The sequence below is a fragment of the Plecotus auritus genome (assembly GCF_963455305.1).
Source record: "Plecotus auritus genome assembly, chromosome: 1".
In the NCBI taxonomy this organism is placed as follows: domain Eukaryota; kingdom Metazoa; phylum Chordata; class Mammalia; order Chiroptera; family Vespertilionidae; genus Plecotus; species Plecotus auritus.
Window position 1 is genome coordinate 47545111 of NC_137770.1, and position 20499 is coordinate 47565609.

The 20499-nt window shown below is 39.5% G+C and overlaps 2 protein-coding genes across 3 annotated transcripts in view; both read right to left on the bottom strand.

The window, feature by feature from the left end:
• The window catches only part of PIAS1 (protein inhibitor of activated STAT 1), a 134741-nt gene continuing 114242 nt past the window's right edge, over positions 1 to 20499 (bottom strand). For both annotated transcript variants that reach the window (XM_080648142.1, XM_080648141.1), the window contains exons 10-14: positions 18877 to 19007; positions 17786 to 17966; positions 6879 to 7021; positions 4858 to 4892; positions 1 to 3941 (exon numbers count right to left, since the gene is read on the bottom strand). In XM_080648142.1, the coding sequence (XP_080504268.1) occupies positions 3648 to 3941; positions 4858 to 4892; positions 6879 to 7021; positions 17786 to 17966; positions 18877 to 19007 (784 nt within the window). In that variant the 3' untranslated portion in view covers positions 1 to 3647. The remainder of the gene's footprint in view (positions 3942 to 4857; positions 4893 to 6878; positions 7022 to 17785; positions 17967 to 18876; positions 19008 to 20499) is intronic.
• On the bottom strand, positions 14237 to 16487 carry LOC308250167 (rho-related GTP-binding protein RhoQ-like). The gene has a single exon (XM_080672518.1). The coding sequence runs from the start codon at positions 14929 to 14931 to the stop codon at positions 14338 to 14340; it is 594 nt and encodes a 197-aa protein (XP_080528644.1). The 5' UTR covers positions 14932 to 16487; the 3' UTR covers positions 14237 to 14337.

Sequence of the window (20499 nt, forward strand, 5' to 3'; positions counted from 1 at the left end):
TGAAGGCTTTTCTTTTATTACATCTAAAGAGCTCTACATAAACAGGTAACATTCATAGGTAAACAATTTTTTTCCAATGCATGTAATAAATATCTTCACTTGGTACTTTTATACAAACTGACATTGGTTTACTATACATTTTTAAAAGCCATTTTACTGGTTTGGCATGCGGTATGGAAATTCTAAGAGAGAAAGTCTTAAGGCAATGAATCACAGATTTAAGTTTATGGAATTTATGATAACTTTTATATGTTTATATACATTTCCCCTTTGTTAATTAAACAATTAACAGCAGCACACTCTGGGACCACCAGCTATTCTCTCTCCCTCTTGCTGAAATCTAAGCTTTGTGGTTTTGTGTTGGTTTATTTTTAATTATAAAACAAAATTCAACATATATTGATAAAACTCTTACTAAAATAATTTCAAATGTGCTCTAAAGTCCTGAAGATCTTGAAGTGTTTTATGTACTAAAAACTGGAATTGTTTAAAAATGATGTTCAATAATTAGAAATTAAAATTGGGATATATTTTCATTCAGCTTCAAACATTTGACTCAAAGGAAAATTTGCCAAGGTATCACATTTTTCAGAAGCTTGAGTGAATCTTTCCTAAGTTGCTAATGATACAGAATTGTGATAATGTCTAAATTAATTAGAAAAAACTTAATGTTCAAAATAAATTAGTCAAGCAAGTGTGGCATGGTTAAACTTCAAATTGCTTTAAAAAGGTGTCCAATAATGCCCACAAAATAACTAAAAAGCCACTTCAACCCTGTTAGTCAAACAGCTATTTTACCAAATATGTGTGATACACACACATACAATACTATCCAGAAACACAAACATATGCACACCTATTATGAAAGACCAAGGCAAGGGAGATGGTGACAACTTGCCTAAAGATTCTAAGAATCACTAATTCTCCATTCGTGGAGGAGTGAGTGGGCTAAGGAATAAAGAGATGAAATGACTATATACTTTAAAAAAACAAACTTAGAAGATGCAGTGCATGGCTCTACTAATAATTACTACAGATCATGAAAGTCTAATAATATTGGCCATGAGACCAACAGAGTAATAGCTACTACTAATACCAACATTCTGAAAAGTCAGCAACTGAAGGGAACAAACTCCTTAGAGTAGAATGAACTAAAATAAAGAGACAATGAATGGTTTCTCCTGTGGAGACATGACCAAAGCCACTAACTAGACAGACATTTACTTCTCCCTATCACCCATTCTTCCCGTGGGTTGGTTAAATGCAGGACACTAAGGGGAAATCAACCCTCTCTAAAACTGGCTAAAGAAAGTCAAGGGACAGGTTTCCAACTGGATCATTCAAAAGGTTTGTAATTCAGCATCATACACAAAGTTATTGATCAGAATTTTGAGACCACTAACACCAATGACAGAAAAAACCAAAAACGTAGAAAACTATTCATTTTACCTTATGTAGTTGAATTAATAATGTTTCCTATTGCAATGTGAAAAAGCAACTCCCCATAATTTAAGTAATTTGTATCCCAATCTGAATTTAGACAAATTATGATACTATTAGATATTAGCCTAAGTTAATATGGTAATGAGAGTTCTTAAAGTATTTACTCACCATAACACCAGATTCATTTTAAAACTTAACTACTTCCTGCTTTAACCAACAATAAATCTTTTTTTTTTTATTGCAAATTGTTTAGTGACTAACTCAGCCATGTATGTGTGGAATACACATGCCTTGGGGAAGACTATATTTGTCACTCACACACACTTGTCTCTATAAATACATATATATACACACACACATATACATATCAACATCAACTTGTTTTTCAAAATTCAAGTCAACAATTTAGTGGCAGAGAGATGCTGTAAGAAACATATTATTTTTAGATGCCACATAGTCATGTGAGCCATAATTTTATCATACAACCAAAGATAACAGCCATCTTCAAGTCTACCTGGATTACAGAAGGTCATTTTGCAAGGCTTAAAACAACAACGTTACACACAAAGGTGGCCGGTCCTTCATCAGCTCTGAGAACAGTAACAGTTGTGATACAAAACCCAGTTTGGAAAACTGGTCATCGTGATGCCCCTTCTTGATCTGTTCTGTTTAACCTGCTAAACCTCTCAATCAGCTAAAAAATCTTTCCCAGACTCTGTTACTACCTGGAAAACGGTATAACCTTCTCTGAGGAGGATGGTGGAACACAAGTAGAACTTTTCCTTCCCTCCAACTCTCACTCATCTCCTGAAAACAGTTTTCAGTATTTACATGTTGCATTATTAATAAGAATAGATCAGACTGATCCATGAATTTTAAAAACAAAAACACATACCTGACTTTCCTATGTCATGTTTGTCTTTTAAAAGGTGGAAAATAAAACAAGATAGCTAAGCAAATAAGCACACTCAGAACCAAAGAATAAAATGACTAAGAATCAAGCCCATTTTGAATTTCAGCTGTTGATCAGATAGCAGGTTTCTACAGATTGACACGCTTGGTGCATTGTATTGTCTGAAGAGAACATACTTTTAGGATAATTGACTTTCTTCCTTTTCTGGGGGGAGGTGATGCAACCTTATCTCTCTCTGTCAGCTGCACAAGACACACAACAGGGCTTTCTAAGCTATTTTTACTTCCTACTTTGGTATGCAGATCTTACAAGAAGTCTTGTTACCCTGTGGCTAAAAAAGTAGGTGTTCACAGACTTTGTTTAAGTGCATAATACTGGCAATCCAAATTTAGAGTAAAGAGCTAGGCTAAAGTGTATTATTCACAGGTCTGCTAAGCCTACCCCTTACCCAGAGAGCTTTACTCCAATCTCTAAAAACATATTCTCAGGGGTATCTAGCAAATAAGGGGGAATCTGTGATGGAGAACATGCAATTGGAATAGTCAATAAAGATGCTCCTACGTGAGTTCAAGAACTTCAAAGCACTTTGAAAGAAGCAGGCAACTGATTATCAACTGAATGCAAACTCGGGAAGAGAAGGAACGGTAATGACAGAAAAACGCAGACACACACACACACTGGAAACACACATTCATGAGCTATGTCCTGAAAATACACAGGGAATGCAGTGGGACAGATGAGATTTATAACTTAAGGCTGGATAAAATGTGCACACACAAACAAAACTCAAGTCTGTCATTTTTAGAAAATGGAAATTAAAACTATGCCCCCAGCTCCCTCCCCACAACAAAGAAAAGCCCACAATTTAAAACTTCATACATGCAATTCCTTTTGTTATTGCAAATAAAATAATGCCATTGAAGTAAAATAACACCAAAACCATAGGACAAATGATGAAAAAAAAATCTTCAGAATCCAGAAAATTGAACTGAAGGTGTTTTGTGGGTACTTGTTATTTTTTTCTTTTTTTCCTTTTCTTTCTTTTTTTTGGTTTATTTTTACAAGTGTTATATCAGACAGGCAGTCTTAGATTTATATACAAAAGTAAAACTGAAAATATAGTTTTGTTCTCTGTACATTTCTTTTAATTTTTTTCCCTAAAAAAAGGAAAAAAACACACGCTTGTGTACTTTTCTAAACAGAATAAGGTAAAACATAGCACAAAGTTCTCTTCTTTCTGCCAAGTTCACTTAAATCTGGGGTGGGGATGAGAGCAGCAGGGGCAAGGAACTCAGTCCAATGAAATAATGTCTGGTATGATGCCAAAGATGGACGCTGTGTCCGTGCTGCTCCTGTTTGTGACCGTGTGGCTATGGCTCTCCCTCAGGCTGTTGGAGGACACGAGGCTGCTGTTACTGCCACTACTGCTTCCATTGGTGGTTGGCAGAGAAGTACTGCCTCCTGCACTCAAATGATCAAGAAACATCTGGGAGGAGGTATATGGAAAAAACCGAGAAGAATGTAAGAGGTCTTGATCATCCGAAACTGCTGCTGCTGCAGCGGCCAGGAGGGAGGTGTTATAATGCTAGGGAGGGGAAAAAAAGACAAAACAAATGTTAATTATACTTATAAATTCATAAGCTTTCTCTCAGCAGAACAAAGTCCTAACTTTAATATATTCTGAGGATCTGTTTTTTTTGAAGTATTTATTAAAACATTTTGCAAAATCACACTGGGGCGGTGGGGGCTTGCCCAGGGTAGGAATGGCTAGGGGAGGGAGGGTGTCAATTGGGGCAAAAGGAGACATATGTAAAACTTTAGACAAAAACAAAAACCATTTTGTAAAATCAAATGGCCTTATGAAATGATCAGATCATTGATCCTGAGACATTTTTGTATCTGAAACAGAAAAAAAATTGTTTTTGTTTTAATTTGTATTGAAAGCAATTTTCAAAATTATATTTCCAAACTGGCACATGCTCAGAAGTAGCAGAAAAGAAGAGAGTCTACCCTATTTTTCTTATGGAGATATTTGGCCAGTAAAGCCCAGGCTGGAGCCACGCTCCAGCTCAAACGGCTGGAGCGTGGTCCTGTACACCAAAAGGTTACCGGTTCAAATCTAGGTCAGGACTCATACCTTGGTTGTGGGTCTGGTGCCTGCTCTAGGCATGTACGGAGTTAAACAATGTTTCTCTGTCACATCGCTGTTTTGCTCTCTCTCTCTCCCCCCTTCCTCTCTCTCTCAAATCAATAAACATGTCCTCAGGTGAGGATTAAAAAAAAAAGTATTAATACGATTCACTCCCGTTTGATGCTGTCCTTTCTACATACTCAGGCACAGCTGACAATGGGTTCTGATTTAAATTCTTAATTAAAACCATAACAATACAGTAACAGGTATGACTACCCTGAATTTTCTAAGAAAATTTATTTTCTTCCTCTTGGCTACATATTATACTTTTCAATGTTAAAATATAGCATTTTTTTTTCATATTACATACCTGATTGTCTGATAAGAAAGGAAATAAATCTAATCCTGTGAGAGAAAAAAAATTATTTTAATTTTTTGGGGAAAAAAGGTCTCCCAAATGCCCCAAAATAAACACAAGTTTTAAATGCTAATTCTCATTTATTTAGAATTTAATTTAAACATGAAGAGTTGAGCTAAATGTTGTACATCCCTCCCTTCTCTATATTACTGAGCCTGAAGTCCAGTTTAGGAATGATGTGCCTCCCAGTGACTCCACTTGTGGGACTTGGACCACTGCTGCCCTGTCAGACCTCGTACTGAACTAACGTAGTACTTTCCACCAAATGCTCTCATCGACTCCTCTTCGGTAACTTTTCAAGCTACTCTAATTTACTCCTCACAAGCACCTCATGAGATATGTAATTACTGTTGCCCTCATGTTTGTGAATGATAAAGTTTGAAGTTTAAAAAGTTAAGCAAATTGTAGCACACATTTTCTTTCTCTTTCTTAAGTTTGCTCACTTGCCACTATCGAGAGGGAAACTCTGAGGGCAGACTGATTATTGAGGTGGCAGCTATTACAGAGGATCAGCTCTGATCCCTGGCTGCCACCCCTTGCAATTTGCATTCTTGTCTTTGTTGCCCAGTGTGTAATGCAAAGAAGAGCAAGTAAACCACTGTGAGTAAAATGCCTTGTATGACATCTAACTTGGGGGAAAGTGCAAGCAAAGGTAGATACAAATATGACAGTGTAGTCAGTAGGGACCCACCTACTGACTATACTAGAATGGATTATAACATGAAGACCTGCAGTGGGCTAAGTGAAAAATAGGGCTGCAATGTCCAAGAGAATAGCAGCTAATAACATGATATGGCTATTTAAATTTACTAATATTAAATAAAATAAAAAATTCAGTTCTTCAGTCACACTAGCATTCCAAATGCTCAACAACCATGTGGCTAGTAGCTACTATATTAAGCTGGCAGATTACAACATTTCCCTCATTGCAGGAAGTTCTATTGGATGGAGCTGAAATAGGTTTTTTTTCACTACAGTTACTAAGAAGCCAATCAACTACCTCAGCTCCCAAGAATCCTTGCCAGTCGCCTGAGATTTCTGCTGGGGAGGTGTGGAGGGAAACTTCCACTTTGCATTTTGTGGTAAATTTTCTACAATGGGCCTATATGTCTTCTTGTAATAAAAAAGAAAAATGTTCTTAAGATTATATGGATAATACACAAGTTATTAAATTATGAAGATATATGAGAACAATAATAATTCTTTTTGGTAATGTAAGGATCATTAACTCAAAATACATTATACAAATAGGTATAATGACATTTCAAACTACTTTAAAAAAGAAGAATCAGCTCTGATTCTTCTCAGGGATAGAGCGTCGCCCCAAGGACTGAATGGCCCTGGTTTCGATTCTGGTCAAGGTCATGTACCACGGTTGCAGGCTTGATTCCTGGCCCTGGTCGGGGTGTGTGCACGAGGCAACCAATCGATGTCTCTCTCTCACATCGATGTCTCTCTCCTCCTCCCTTCCACTCTCTCTTAAAAATCAATGGAAAAATAGCCTCGGATGAGGATTAATAAAAATAAAATAAAGAAAGAAGAATCAGTTTCACTAGAACAAAAATTAAAACCTTGCAATATTTCAATTCTGCATTTCTAAAAGGTAATACAAAATAGTTACCCACAATGCCTCTTGCATCATAACTTGATTCAGGGAACAAAAAATAATATTCTAAGTATCAAAATTCAAATCAGCGTATAAGAAATCACCCAAAAACAACTTGTAGACTATTTTGAAGTCCACAAAACCTAGAGATCATTCCATTAGTGTTATCACTGGTAGCAAAACACTGGCTATTGATGAAAGTACAAACAAGAAACTGGATTTGTATTTATTTATGACCATTCCATAGGCCCAATCCCATTTTCCCAATCTTTCAATTCTTCCTTAGATTCACCCAGAAGAAGACTATATAAATCAAAGTCATCCATACATAATGCTATGTGACAATACAGAACAATCGGTGACTCACCTTGTAAGTCATAAGGCATGGGTGTCATGTGGAAAGAATGCCTGTAGTCTTGGATAAGAGGTGTGTTAATATAGCTTGTGTCTACAGCAGGGAGGCTTGGGGTTCGGGACACTGGAGATGCTTGATGTGGAAGACTTAATATGCTAGAAGAAAAAAAGGTTTACACAATTTTCATGAGTCATATCAACTTTTAAGTTTAACAAGCAAAGGGGTTGCATCTCATGAGTCCTAACTTTTGTGCTAAAAATAAAAACAAGAAAAGGGAGATATAATTTAGACTATTATAATCACAATTGTTCCTTGATATCCACAAGGGATTGGTTCCAGGAACCCTCACAGATTGGATGCACAAGTTGTTTAGTTGGCCCTCCCTATCAGCATGTTCTACATCTGTGAATTTCAACCAACTGTAGACTGTGGATGCAGAACTTGCTGATACAGAGGGCTGACTTTATAAGGAAATGATCTGTATACTTAATAGCTGCAGAGGCTATTGGGAGAAATGGATGGATGCAATGGTATCTAATATTCACAAATCATATGCTGTCTTAGGATCACCGTCATCTATACTTTCAAATGCAGGGGGAAGGCATGGCTGAGCTACTTCAATGGGATATGAGTGAAGTGTATCTATATAGTAGACGAGATTTTGAAACCTTTTAAAAATAAGCACTGGAATGTCAGCTAGTAAAAAGCCTAAGTAAATCCTTGTAAAGAAAACACATATAGACAAGAATGGGGGAATGTAGCAACCTGAGCAGTGAAGTGAACAGCTGGCCCCAAGACTTGTAAGCTTTATGAGAACAAAAACTAGGTACTGTTTATCTTGGTATATCCACTGACTGGCACTGTTTGCATAAAAGGCCTGATGAATGAACAAAGACAGCAAGACAAGAAGAGATGCTCCATAATGAACAGGTATGGAGTTTTTTAAAGGGAGAATGGTATAACTGGGGGGGAAAAAACATAACACAAAAAGAGGGATTTTGGAATAGAGTGAAATGTTTAAGTAGCTGAGTAGTCAAATAATTTTTCTTTACCAAAAATTAGGCAAGAAGCAAAAAGGAGGAGGAAAGAAAAAGAAAGAATTGAAATGATTTTAAAAAGAAAATAAAATAATTCTAATAGTCCTAAGTGCAAACACAAGGAACATATGGTATTCCAACCATTAGGAGGCTAATAGGTATGTATATAAATTATAGAAAATAAAAGAAAAAAGGCATAAAAAGGCTATCTTTTGCTTTTAAAACTTCATGTAAAGTACATGGGGTGTGGAGATGCAATTTCCATGGTATATAATATTTAAAAAGATGCCAAGGTTGGCCCTAGCTGGTTTGGCTTAGTGGATAGAGTATTGGCCTGCAAACTGAAGGGTCCCGGGTTTGATTCTGGTCAAGGGCACATGGCTGGGTTGTGGGCTCAATCCCTGGTGGAGGGGTGTGCAGGAGGCAGACAATCGATGATTCTCTCTCATCATTGATGTTTCTATCTATCTGTCCCTCTCTCTTCCTCTCTGAAATCAATAAAAATGTATTTAAAAAAAAATGCCAAGGTTGGATTTCCAGGAATGGAGCTCCAGTTATGACCATCTACCACATTTTATGAATGGGATACGAAGCATAAAATACACTCTCATCCACTTCATAAAAATGTTTCATCTAATGGAAACAATTAAACCTCTTCCATCTATAAAAACTAGCATTTTCCATTAGCTGTCTCCTCTGACAATGCCCAAGGGATTACAAGAGAGAAGAAGGCAGTTGAAATGCTAGTCTTTGAAAACATCATGGTATACCAAACAGCAAGGGAAATGTCTGGATGAATACTAAACACTCAGTGGCTGAAGACTTATATTTACTGATCTTTTGTCCTCTTTCTAATTCCTGCCTGGCTCCTTTTCTTTCAATTTTGTGATAATGTTCTGAAATGCATTTCCTCCTTTACAACACACAATAACAAATGCAATATGCTGCCTTTAGGCTTCTATTTATTGGCTAGTCGTTATTGTCAAATGGCCACTAGTATTGAACATGGCATTATTCTTTTCAGAATGTAATCAACTCCCAGGTTGCTTGTTTTATCTGAATACAGAGAAAGATCTGGCATTTGCAAATACTATGCCTGGGTTCAGTTATGCATTGGGAAGCTCAGGAAGTAGTTAATGCACCTAATGTAATTTTCCAAATATAATAAACAAAGCTATTTTTGGAGAAACAAAGTAAACATCCAAAGAAGAAACATTACATTTCTAAACATTCAAAAAAGTTGCCTTTAAGAAAAAAATGTATATTCAGACAGTAAAATTATTATACAGTTTACATATAATCAGAGGTAAAATGTTCATAAAGTAGGATGTGAGGTAGAATTAGTGTTTAAATATTCATTTTGTTTAGAATAATGCTTTTGTTTTTATTTCTGCCTGTATGCTGAGATAAGCTACTCTAGAGTGGAAATACCATCCTGTGTTATGTTTGATTATACCACAAAGATTCCTGAAATAGTCAAAGTCCTCTAATAAGTGAAGAGCTACATTTATGATGATTATGCATTTACTGTTGCAACTTAATCTTTCAAGTAACTATCTATATATATAAAAAGCCAGTGACCGGAATGCCAGTTGCTATGATGCCCACTGCAGCCAGTGAACCAGCCCTATGGAGGGGACCCCGCCCCCCCGCCCCGTGGCCAACCTCCCACAGCCCCTACCCCCAGCCACCCCCCCCGGCCAACCCCTCCCCCAATGGGCCCCCACCACCCCGATCAGGGGCAGGGCCGACCAGCCAACTGCCTATGGCCCCCTCCCCCAAGTCAGATCCACCCCCAATCGCCCCCCCCCCCCCTAACCAATCAAGGGTGGGTCTGGCTGGCCAACCTCCCACAGCCCCTCCCCCAGCTGCTGACCCAGTTGGCCCCCCCACCCCATTTGGGGTGGGGCATGCCAGCCAATTGCCCGAAGCACCTCCCCTGAGCCAGCCAGGCCTTGATCGGGCCCTGATCGGAGCAGGCCGGCAAGCCAACCTCACGCCATCTCCTCCTCCCGACAGGTCCGGCCCCAATCTGCCCCATTGGGGTCAGGCTGGCGGGACCCCACCCGTGCATGAATTCATGCACTGGGCCTCTAGTAAATATGTTAAAATAGAAGATCATTTTATCTCATCAAATAATAGCAAACCTGAAAGTAATTTGACTCCAAGCACAAAATGCCTCCTGTTCTTGGCCTAGTGTTGACTTTCTTTCCTAAACCCTGAAATCTGTAACAAAGCCTTCTGTGGACTTTCCTTCCTTCACTTACATTCTTTCTCCAGGCACTACCATTTGTTGGGGAGAGTTTTAAAAACAGCTCTTATTCAGTTACAACAGGCAGTGTAATTCTGATATATACCTATTTCTAATCTTTTTTTTTTAGTAAACTATGCATGTTATTTTATTTGCAACACCATGTGTTAAGATGGGACACTGTTAAATTAACAATCACTTAAAAAGCAACAACCAACAAACCAGTATTTAATTTGGTACTTAAAATGAATAATTAAAAATCAAATGGAAGCAATGTCTAAAATAACTAAGATAATTCACAATAAAAACCATAATTCAGGCTCTGCTTATGGAAATATGATAATTCGAAATTGGCTAACCTAAAATGTACCTTTAGAGATAGAATGAGGGATAAGTTAGCAAAGTGTTAAATAAGATTTCAGGGAGCCACTAAAATTACTTTTAAGAACGTCAGAACTGATTATATATAAAAAATATTAACTTAAGTTTAAGTTCATTCATAAATGACCTTATTTGAAGCAGTGTATTTGCTCTCACTAATAAAATTCAAGTCACTAAGATTTTTGAAGTATTTTATTTCCCAGATATTTCATTTCTTTGAATTCGTTGTTCAGTGACTAGTCTGAATTTCTATGAAGACCTAATGAAGATGTGTTTCTGGAAAGAAGGCAATTTTCTACAATCTGAAAACAAATGACTAGAAAACAAATCTTTGGTTTTTAGGTAAAGTGGCAGGAAGGATTTTGCAAAAAGAAATACCCAAGAACCAAAGCAATGAAAAGGCTCTTAATAAGCAATGGGAAACTCCAAACCCCATCAAGTTCAATAGAGTACCTAAGGCACCTCAGGCTCAGATGATACAATCACCTTTTTTTTTTTTTTTTAAATATATGTTTATTGATTTCAGAGAGGAAGGGAGAGGGAGAGATAGAAACATCAATGATGAGAGAGAATCATTGATTGGCTGCCTCCTGCACGCCCCCACTGGGGATAGAGCCTGCAACCTGGGCATATGCCCTGACCGGGAATCGAACCGGTGACCTCTTGGTTCCTGGGATGATACTCAACCGCTGAGCTACACCCGGCTGGGCAGATACAATCATCTTTGCTTAAAGTTCTAATAATCCATGCACAGGATTGTACCATCTTAAGAATGCGAAGCTGAAAATAATGTGAAGCTGAAAAGGTAATGGCCAACCATTATAATTGTGAAGAAGAGAATCGTAAGAGTTAATAAAAGTGAGTGACATTGGAGATCATCTGTTCTATGTCCATATTTATAGATGAGGAAACTGAGGCCCATTCATGAAACAGGTGATAACAGAACTGTGTTTCTAAGATTCCTAAGTCTGTTTCTCTTAGGGTAGGACAAATTCTAGATTTTAACTTTCATTGGCTAGTAAAACAAAACCAAGTGTGAAGAATTCCAGAGATGTGAGTTTGAGAAAAAAAAATTCCTGTCAAATCCCCAAAGACAAGTTGGAAATGTATAATACTTTACTGTCTTAATTCCTTTATACCATGTGTTGGACAACTTAGATAATATACTAATTGATTTATACAATTCCTTTCAGTTCTATCTAAAACCAGCAAACCAAAAGTAAATGAGAACATTACATGAGATTCCTTTTAAGCATACATAAGGCCATGGTACTTAATGTGAACTAAGCTTCGTGGGTGAAAGAAGACATCCACAGTCCAGTTCTGAGAGAAAGCTCCTGACTAGTTACTCAGTAGACTCTCCACTCTTCAATGTGGAAGATAATGCTTATGTTTTTTTTTTTTAAATATATTTTATTGATTTTTTACAGAGAGGAAGGGAGAAGGATAGAGAGTTAGAAACATCGATGAGAGAGAGACATCGATCAGCTGCCTCCTGTACACCCCCTACTGGGGATGTGCCCGCAACCAAGGTACACGCCCTTGACCGGAATCGAACCTGGGACCCTTCAGTCCGCAGGCCGATGCTCTATCCACTGAGCCAAACTGGTTAGGGCAATGCTTATGTTTTTAAAAAATCTCTACAAAGCTCACAGACAAGCCACTGCATCCTAGATTTGTGACTGATACGAGTATTTAAGGCTATTGTTTTCAAGTATAAAAGTTTAATGTTCCATTAATCAATCTATGCAATAGACATAGCTATAAGCGCAAGTCATGGAAATTAACAGGAGCCTACCAAAGACATAAAATCATAATTTAGGCAACAGCAAGTTTAAAGGTAGAAAAGGCTGGGGGGAAATGCATGCATGAGATTATGCCTTTCTGAACTGCATTGGTTTATTCACACTGAAACTCTGTCTAATTCTGTTGTCTGTTGCATGGTATGTGGAATAAGGCAGATCCACAGTAGAATCTTAAATAGGTGTAATTAAGATGGTTCATCTCTAACACAGTTCTATAGCCTGTCCCCCAGAGAAAGGTTAGAAGTGGCTTAAGCATGCCAAATAAGCTTCACAGATAACATGAAGAAGTTTTTAAAAACAGGGCCTTTCACCTAGGGACCAACATGCACTGTTTGTAACTTCTACTAGGGTTCCAATATCTACCTGAAAAGTAACATCAGTTTTATAATGGAAGCAATTGCTTTGTTATAAATTGCATGTAACATGCTTGAATTCTAGGTTATTTCTCCTTAACACAATTTAAAGTTTCGTATGATTTGGTCATCATACACACTTCAAATTTCATTTGATATACAAGCCAATGTGGAAATTCACAAACAAAATTACCAACTTCAGAGAGCTAAATTGAGTCCAAGATTATGGCAAAGTCTGACCCAAAATTTTAATTTGTAATTTTAGCATGTGTCTCATGCAGTTTGGGAGCATCAAAATAAATCTACCAAAGTGGCCAAAAGCCTTGTTACAGTTAACGTACATTAACTAAAACACGTACATTTTTTAGTGTTCCTGATAAATGCAGTTATGACCTCATTACACTTTAGGCATTCTTCAAGAAAGCACATTAAGCTTTAATATAGAAATATTTAGGTTACACTTAACTTGTGCTCAAGTAATAATAAAACATTTGTTCTTTTGATCTCATACATTCTCTCCTCAAGTGTGGCCCACCTCCTGCACGCTTGGGGCGACCTTTGGCTATGTGGCTGGCCTCATTATTTCACCACTCTGGATATACTGGAATAGAAAGCAACTTACATACAAGAACAATTAATTGGAACAAAGGAAGATTTTTGTGTGTGTGCAGATTCCATAAAGACTGTGCAGAAATGTATATGGTCAACGCCAGGCAGTCCCATTTTTAGCACTTTTTTTTATGTAGTTACATGATGTGATTGTAGCTTTTTAAACTATGAAACCCCTGAGAGATTGTACCTTCTAGTTGAAATAAAGTATTTATAATAGACTAGAGGCCCGGTGCACAAAATTTGTGCATGGGGGAGTGTACCTCAGCCCAGCCTGCACCCTCTCCAATCTGGGACCCCTTGAGGGATGTCCGACTGCCCCTTTAAGACCAATCCCATTGGGCCCAAACAGGCAGTCGGACATCCCTCTCACAATCCAGGACTGCTGGCTCCCAACCACTCACCAGCCTACCTGCCTGCCTGCCCCTAACCACTTCTGCCTGCCAGCCTGATTACCCCCTAACCACTCCCCGGGCAGCCTGATCGATGCCTAACTGCTCCCCAGCCAGCCCGATTGCCTCTAACTGCTCTCCCCTGCAGGCCTGGCCCCCCCATAACTGCCCTCCCCTGCCGGCCTGAACACCCCTAACTGCCCTCCCCTGCTGGCCTGGTCTCCCCCAACTTCCCTCTCCTGCAGGCCTGGTCTCCCCCAACTGCCCTCCTCTGCCAGCCCAGTCACCCCTAACTGCCCTCCCCTGCTGGCCATCTTGTGGCGGCCATCTTGTGTCCACATGGGGGCAGCCATCTTGTGTGTTGGAGTGATGGTCAATTTGCATATTACTCTTTTATTAGATAGAATTGTGGCTTCAGATGCTGTTTGCTGCTTCTTGGACCTTAAGAAACATTCTTAATGAACTTTATAGAATTTTGAGGACAGGGTTGTTTTTCATTCAAGTTTTAAACTGCTTCAGTATTTATAAGAGGTCTGGGTATAGCTGTAGCACTTCATATGCTTTCTTAGAGAGAAATGGACAATTTCGTTGGCCACTGAAGATGTTTCTCATGTAATCAAACAACAGTTTATACATCTTGATCCTATTCTTTTTTTTTTTTTTTTTTTACTGTGTGTTTCTTTGGAGTTAAAATGGCTATGATAGCCTCATCAAAAACAGTCTTCAATCCCTTCTGGATTAAAGCTGAACATTCCACATAGCAGCACGCTCCTATCTCTTTTGCTAGTATCTGTCCTTGTTCCACAAATATAGGCTTTTCTTTCATATCATTCAGTCTTGCTAAAATTTTGGGGTCATTGCGGAGATCAATCTGAGTTCCTATTAATAAGAAGGGTACATTTGGTGCGGATTCCTTAAGTTCTGGTACCCATTCCTCTTTCACATTTTGAAATGAGGCTGGATTCACCACAGAGAACCATATAAGGAAGACATCAGTCATTGGATAAGAAAAAGACCTCAGACGATCATAGTCTTCCTGTTCGGCCATGTCATAGAGTCCCAAGAGATACTGCTTGCCCCCTACGGTGACATTGACTGTGTAGTGGTCGAAGACGGTGCGCACGTACTCCTCCGGGAAGGCATCGTTGGCATAGCTCATGAGCAGGCATGTCTTGCCCACCGCCCCATCGCCAACTACCACACACTTGAGCATCAGCGCGTCGGGCCCATGAGCCATGCTGCGGCTGGCTGGCCTCCGGGCATGGTCCCCCCGGAGCTCCTGCCCCGGCTCCCGGCTCGACCCCAGCCCGCCTGGGGGGTCCACCGCCGCTGCTCAGTGTAGCTGGGCCATCCCCCCAGCCCCATGCAGCGGCTCCCCCCGCCAAAGGGGAGGGGGCGGTGGGCCCAGGGCGCAGCCGCCGCCTTGGTCACTGCCCAGGCCCCAGTCTCCGCACCTGCCCGCTGCCCCAACTGCTCAGTGCCCGATCCCCAACCCAGCCACCCCAGGAGGATCCGCTGGATCATAAGACTGTCCGGCCCCAGGGGAGACCGCAACTTTGGGGAGGGCAGAGAAGGGAAGGGTCAAGTAGCTGTCCCCGCCCCACGTGGGCCCGGAGGAGGGCGGTCCCAGGCGCCTCCCCTGAGTGAGGGGCACCCGCCACCAGCTCCTGCATCCCGCCCGCGGCTGCAGCTGCCACGGGCCCAGCTGGCTTGCCCTAGCTGGACTCCCCCCAAGGGCTTATTTCTAATCTTTAGTGGGCTACTATTGTGCTTCACAGCAAAGCATGAAGTCTTTTTGCTGAGAATCCCCACTGTGTCTAGGAGACTAACCGTCTGTTTAAGAGTACAACGAGAGTTGTTTCTTATTTTATCATCTTCTACAATGTGTTGAACCCTTCAAGGTTAAGACTGTATATACCAATTTCATTTTCACCCATGTTTATTTAGCATGGAATACCTTACATAAAATAGGTAACAGTGTTTAATGAACTGAACTGAAGCATAACCAAGGTACATTATTATTGATACTAGAGGCCCGGGGCACAAAAATTCATGCACTCAGGAAAGGGGGGTCCCTCAGCCTGGCCTGCGCCCTCTCACAGTCCGGGAGCCCTCAGGAGATGTCCAACTGGTGGCTTAGGCCTGCTCGCCGGGGGGAGCAGGCCTAAGCTGCAGTCTGGACTCCCTCTGTGGAAGGCGACCGGGCAGACCGATCTGGGGACAGTGCAGGCCGGCCTCACCCCCCGCCGCCGCTTCCACCGCCACCGGTGGCCTCCCTCTGTGGGAGGTGACTGGGCAGGCCGATCAGGGGATGGTGCCGGCTACCCGATCGCTGTCCCGTCCCTCTGCCCACTGGCATGCGACCTGGTGCCACCTGCTCACCAGCCCCACTCCCTCGTTGTTCCACTATTCGGTCGATTTGCATATTACACTTTTATTACATAGGATGAGACTTAATGGGAAATGAGTCTGCAAAATAGAAAGCGTTAGCCTGCCTGGCGTGGCTCAGTGGTTGAGTGTCAACCTATGAACCAGGAGGTCATGGTTCGATTCCCGGTCAGGGCACATGCCCAGGTTGTGGGCTCAATACCCAGTGTGGGGCATACAAGAGGCAGCCAGCCAATCAATGATTCTCTCATATCATTGATGTTTCTATCTCTGTCTCTGTTGGAAGCCGCCCATTGTCTTCACTAGCAGAGAGGTGTGGACAAGGAACCCAGAAGGCTGGTCAACCTTGAAGCTCTGAAAGGTCAGAGCCAAGCACTTACTGTCTAATTGAGACAATGGTAGCTAAAGCACTTCCACCTTCTAGTTTTACATAAATCCTTGCTGATGGCTATTATTGGAATTGCCTGCCTAAAGGCTATGGGTGTATCCCATAGTCTTAATAAAAGGGATAGCAAGGCCAGAGCGGGGTGGAGTCCTTCCCCTTGAGTTGGGCTCCCACCTGGCCCCCAATATTTCCAAATTAATATTTTCTAGTCTCTTTCATTTGCGTGCAGCCTCCTCCAGAGCCCAAACCCTGAACCTGAACCCTGAACCACGCGAGATGTAGGGGGGACACTCACAACTGGCAGCCCAATGTAGGGTACTCGCAACTGGAGCCCAAACGTGGGGCGGTCATACCTGCATGTGTCCCTCTCCCTTCCTCTCTGAAACCAATACAAATATATTTTTCTTTTCTTTATTGATGAAGGTATTACATATGTGTCCTTATCCTTCCATTGCTCCCCAACCCCCCACTCATGCCCTCAACCCCCTGGTGTCTGTATCCAGTGGTTAGGCTTATATGCATGCATACAAGATCTCTCCCCCTTACCCCTCCCCTCCCCTACCTTCCCTCTCAGGTTTGACAGTCTGATCGATGCTTCTCTGTCTCTGGATCTGTTTTTGTTCATCAGTTTATGTTGTTCATTATTTCCACAAATGAGTGAGATCATGTGGTATTTATCTTTCTCTGACTGGCTTATTTCGATTAGCATAATGCTCTCCAGTTCCACCCATGTTGCAAATGGTAAGAATTCCTTCTTTTACAAATATATTTAAAAAAAAGGAAAGCATTAAGTGTACTGCAACTTAAGTCTCAGACTTCTTTCATTGTCAGCCTTACACATTGAGGCAGGTTGAAAGTATTTATCTGGTCTTCCTCTGTTTTCTACCTTAAACATCCTACTTAGGGTTAATTTTACGGCATATACTTTCCAAATTGAGTAAATGTTCTAAATCCTATGAGCACTGGACCACTTGGGAAGTTACTTAGAAATATAAAATTTTCAGTCTTTATTCCTAAATAAGACATGTGATGGGTAAGGAAGCAATGTATGTTTTAACAAGCCCTCTGAGGGATGCTGATGTACACCAAAATTTGAGAATCACTGTACTAAAACCCTATTTTGGTTTGATGAATTCTATATCTAATTTAATGCATTATCCAAACCCCTCAAGAATATCACACACTAGGGAAAAAAATTCAACTTACTATTTGATTGCTAAGTAAGTCTTATAATCATGCATAATCATTTTATGTGGAAGATCCTATTTGCAAAATTAACTTTCATGATGACTCTTTTTTTTAATGTCTCAGCACTTACCCTTTATTATTTAGTGGTGATGTGGGAGATAGGGAAGGACAGGCCCTCTTGGCAGGTGGCTCTTCCTCCTCTTCATCAGAAGAACTGTCTATGGTTAGGTCAATCACCTCTACTTTCTTATTTTTATTTGAGGACTGGTGGTGAGAAGTCACCTGATGCTCCAGTGTGGAGCTCAAGCATCCTGTGTGGGAATGATTAAAACACAAGGCAAAAAGACCTATGACACCTCTCTTTTTTTCTCAGTGTGCTCATGAGTTAATTTGTCAGTTATAGTTCAGACTTACAATATTGCTGGGGTCAGAGAGTAGAAAACCAACAGTGGTTCTGTCTGCCTAAGTTTAAAACTACTATTTAGTATTGGCTGCTAAAAAAATTTTTTTGAAAAATAATTCTGAATCAAGACAATCAAAATGTATGTCCACTTCAGAATAAAAGCAGTTTGAGTGCAAAGCCTATGTATTACATTTGTTTATCTGTACAGTACCTGATATACTTAAGTAATGCTGTGGTAACATTTTTAAAAAGTCATATAGCCTCTCTCCAGCAAAAACATACTAAAAGCCAGGAAAAGAAAAAAATAATGTTCACGAATCTGTACCAATCTGCTAAAAATTTAAAAGGATACCATTTCAAAATAATGATTTTATAAAGACTTACTATATTACTTTGAAGTCTTATACCACAACATTTTAAAAGCTGGCAAAAGTGCCGAAACTGGTTTGGCTCAGTGGATAGAGCATCGGCCTGCGGACTGAAAGGTCCCGGGTTCGATTCCGGTCAAGGGCATGTACCTTGGTTGCGGGCACATCCTCAGTGGGAGGTGTGCAGGAGGCAGCTGATCAATGTTTCTCTCTCGTCGATGTTTCTAGCTCTCTATCCCTCTCCCTTCCTCTCTGTGAAATATCAATAAAATATATTTTAAAAAAAAAAAAGCTGGCAAAAGTGAGTTTAAAAGGAGCTTTACAACTTCTGAACATGTAATTAATAATTTAATAAGAGTTATTGAGCTGAGTGGTTTTTTTTAATAAAATTTGAGCATTTTAAGAGCAGGAAGATTGCCCACCCTTTAAAAAAAAAAAATCAACACTCACCATCAACTCCATTGTAAGAGGAAGAAACTTCTTGTACTTCCTTTTTTGATCTCATAGGTGCCCAAGAGCCATCTTCCTTAAACTGTATTTCATCACAATCTGTACAGTACTTTAGGATTTCCATAAACAAGCTATAAAACACAATTTGTCTTTTGAATGTCACATTTTAAATGAAGATAGATTAGAATTATTACTGTTAAAAAAACATTCAGATCCTTCATGTTTTATACAAGTATAAATGAGAAAGAAGAAAGTGGACCAGATTAAGTTATACTTGTTCTCAAAATCTAGAGCTAAATAGAAAGTAGTTATTTATATTATGGTACCTTTATGCAAGGAAACATTACGTAACCATGAAAAACGAGATTTCTAAACATTTGTTAGTATGTGAAAATGATCACAGAAAGTAGGAAGAGGCCAAGAAAAGGAAACCTTACACTTAAATAAAATTCTGTGTGTACATGGCACAGAAATAGCACTTATCTGAGTGTGACACTTATTTTTCTTCATACCTTTTTTTTACATAGTCCAAATTGCCTCTAATAAGCATATCTTGTTTGATAAACTGAAGCAATAAATACAAGACATGTATTGAATGTTAAGCCTCCTGATAAATATCATGGAGATATTAAAAAATGAGACTTGCAAAAAAATGTGTAAAACTAATGGTCAAATTCTTAGGTTATAATGTTAAATAAAATCGGATAAAAAATATTAATACTGTGCAATCACAATTGTGAAAATAACACACCACAAAAGCTTTTTAATTTTCCTATGTTTTCCAATTCTTCATTAAGTGTATGGGTGTATATATATATGTATGCATACATGACTTTTAGAATAACAAAGAAATCTCAATTGATGGGGGGAATCTAAAACAATATAATATACAATTGGTAAAATATTATTCAATTGAGATTTATTAGTGATTATTGCTATCTATGAAAAATTAAATTACATGTTTACTTTCCCCCCTACTGATTAGTCTAACATCTTTCAAGCTCTGGGATACCCTTGTATTGCTAAATGTATTCCATTCCTCATGTTCCACCTTCAGACTCCTATGTTTTCTCAACTACTATAGATAAGTTGCCTTGAGTGTTTTTGTTAGAAAGTACAGGAAATATCAAGAAGATCCTTTTTTTTCAGTTTCTTTTTGTTCAGTGGCAAAAGTGGGGGGAGGGGGAGGAAGCTAGAGAATAGGGGAAAATTTAGAGGAACATTCCAAGATGTTTGGTAGGGTAGATAAAACATGAGTGTTAAAAATATAGATTTTCATGAGGCTATTGGTGCACAAGAAAGATAAACACAAGTATTTCAGAGGAAATAAAAAAAACAAAGTAAGCTGCTACTCATTCAGTATGTTGATCAGTTTTAGGAGCCTTTACAGCAGGGAATAGGCATGAGAAAATCTCCAAAAACAGGCTAACTTCTAAAAAGCCCAATTTTTGGTGAGCTTACGTTAACCAGAGTTTCACAATTCTTTCATTTTTTTTTCTAATATGGTCTGCATGTCTAGGGATAGATGGATTCACATTAGGAAAAGGTGTAAGCATAAACCTGCTTGGAACTACTGGTGCTTAAATGGTAAAGTCAGGAGGCACTGACAGTAAAGCATGCATT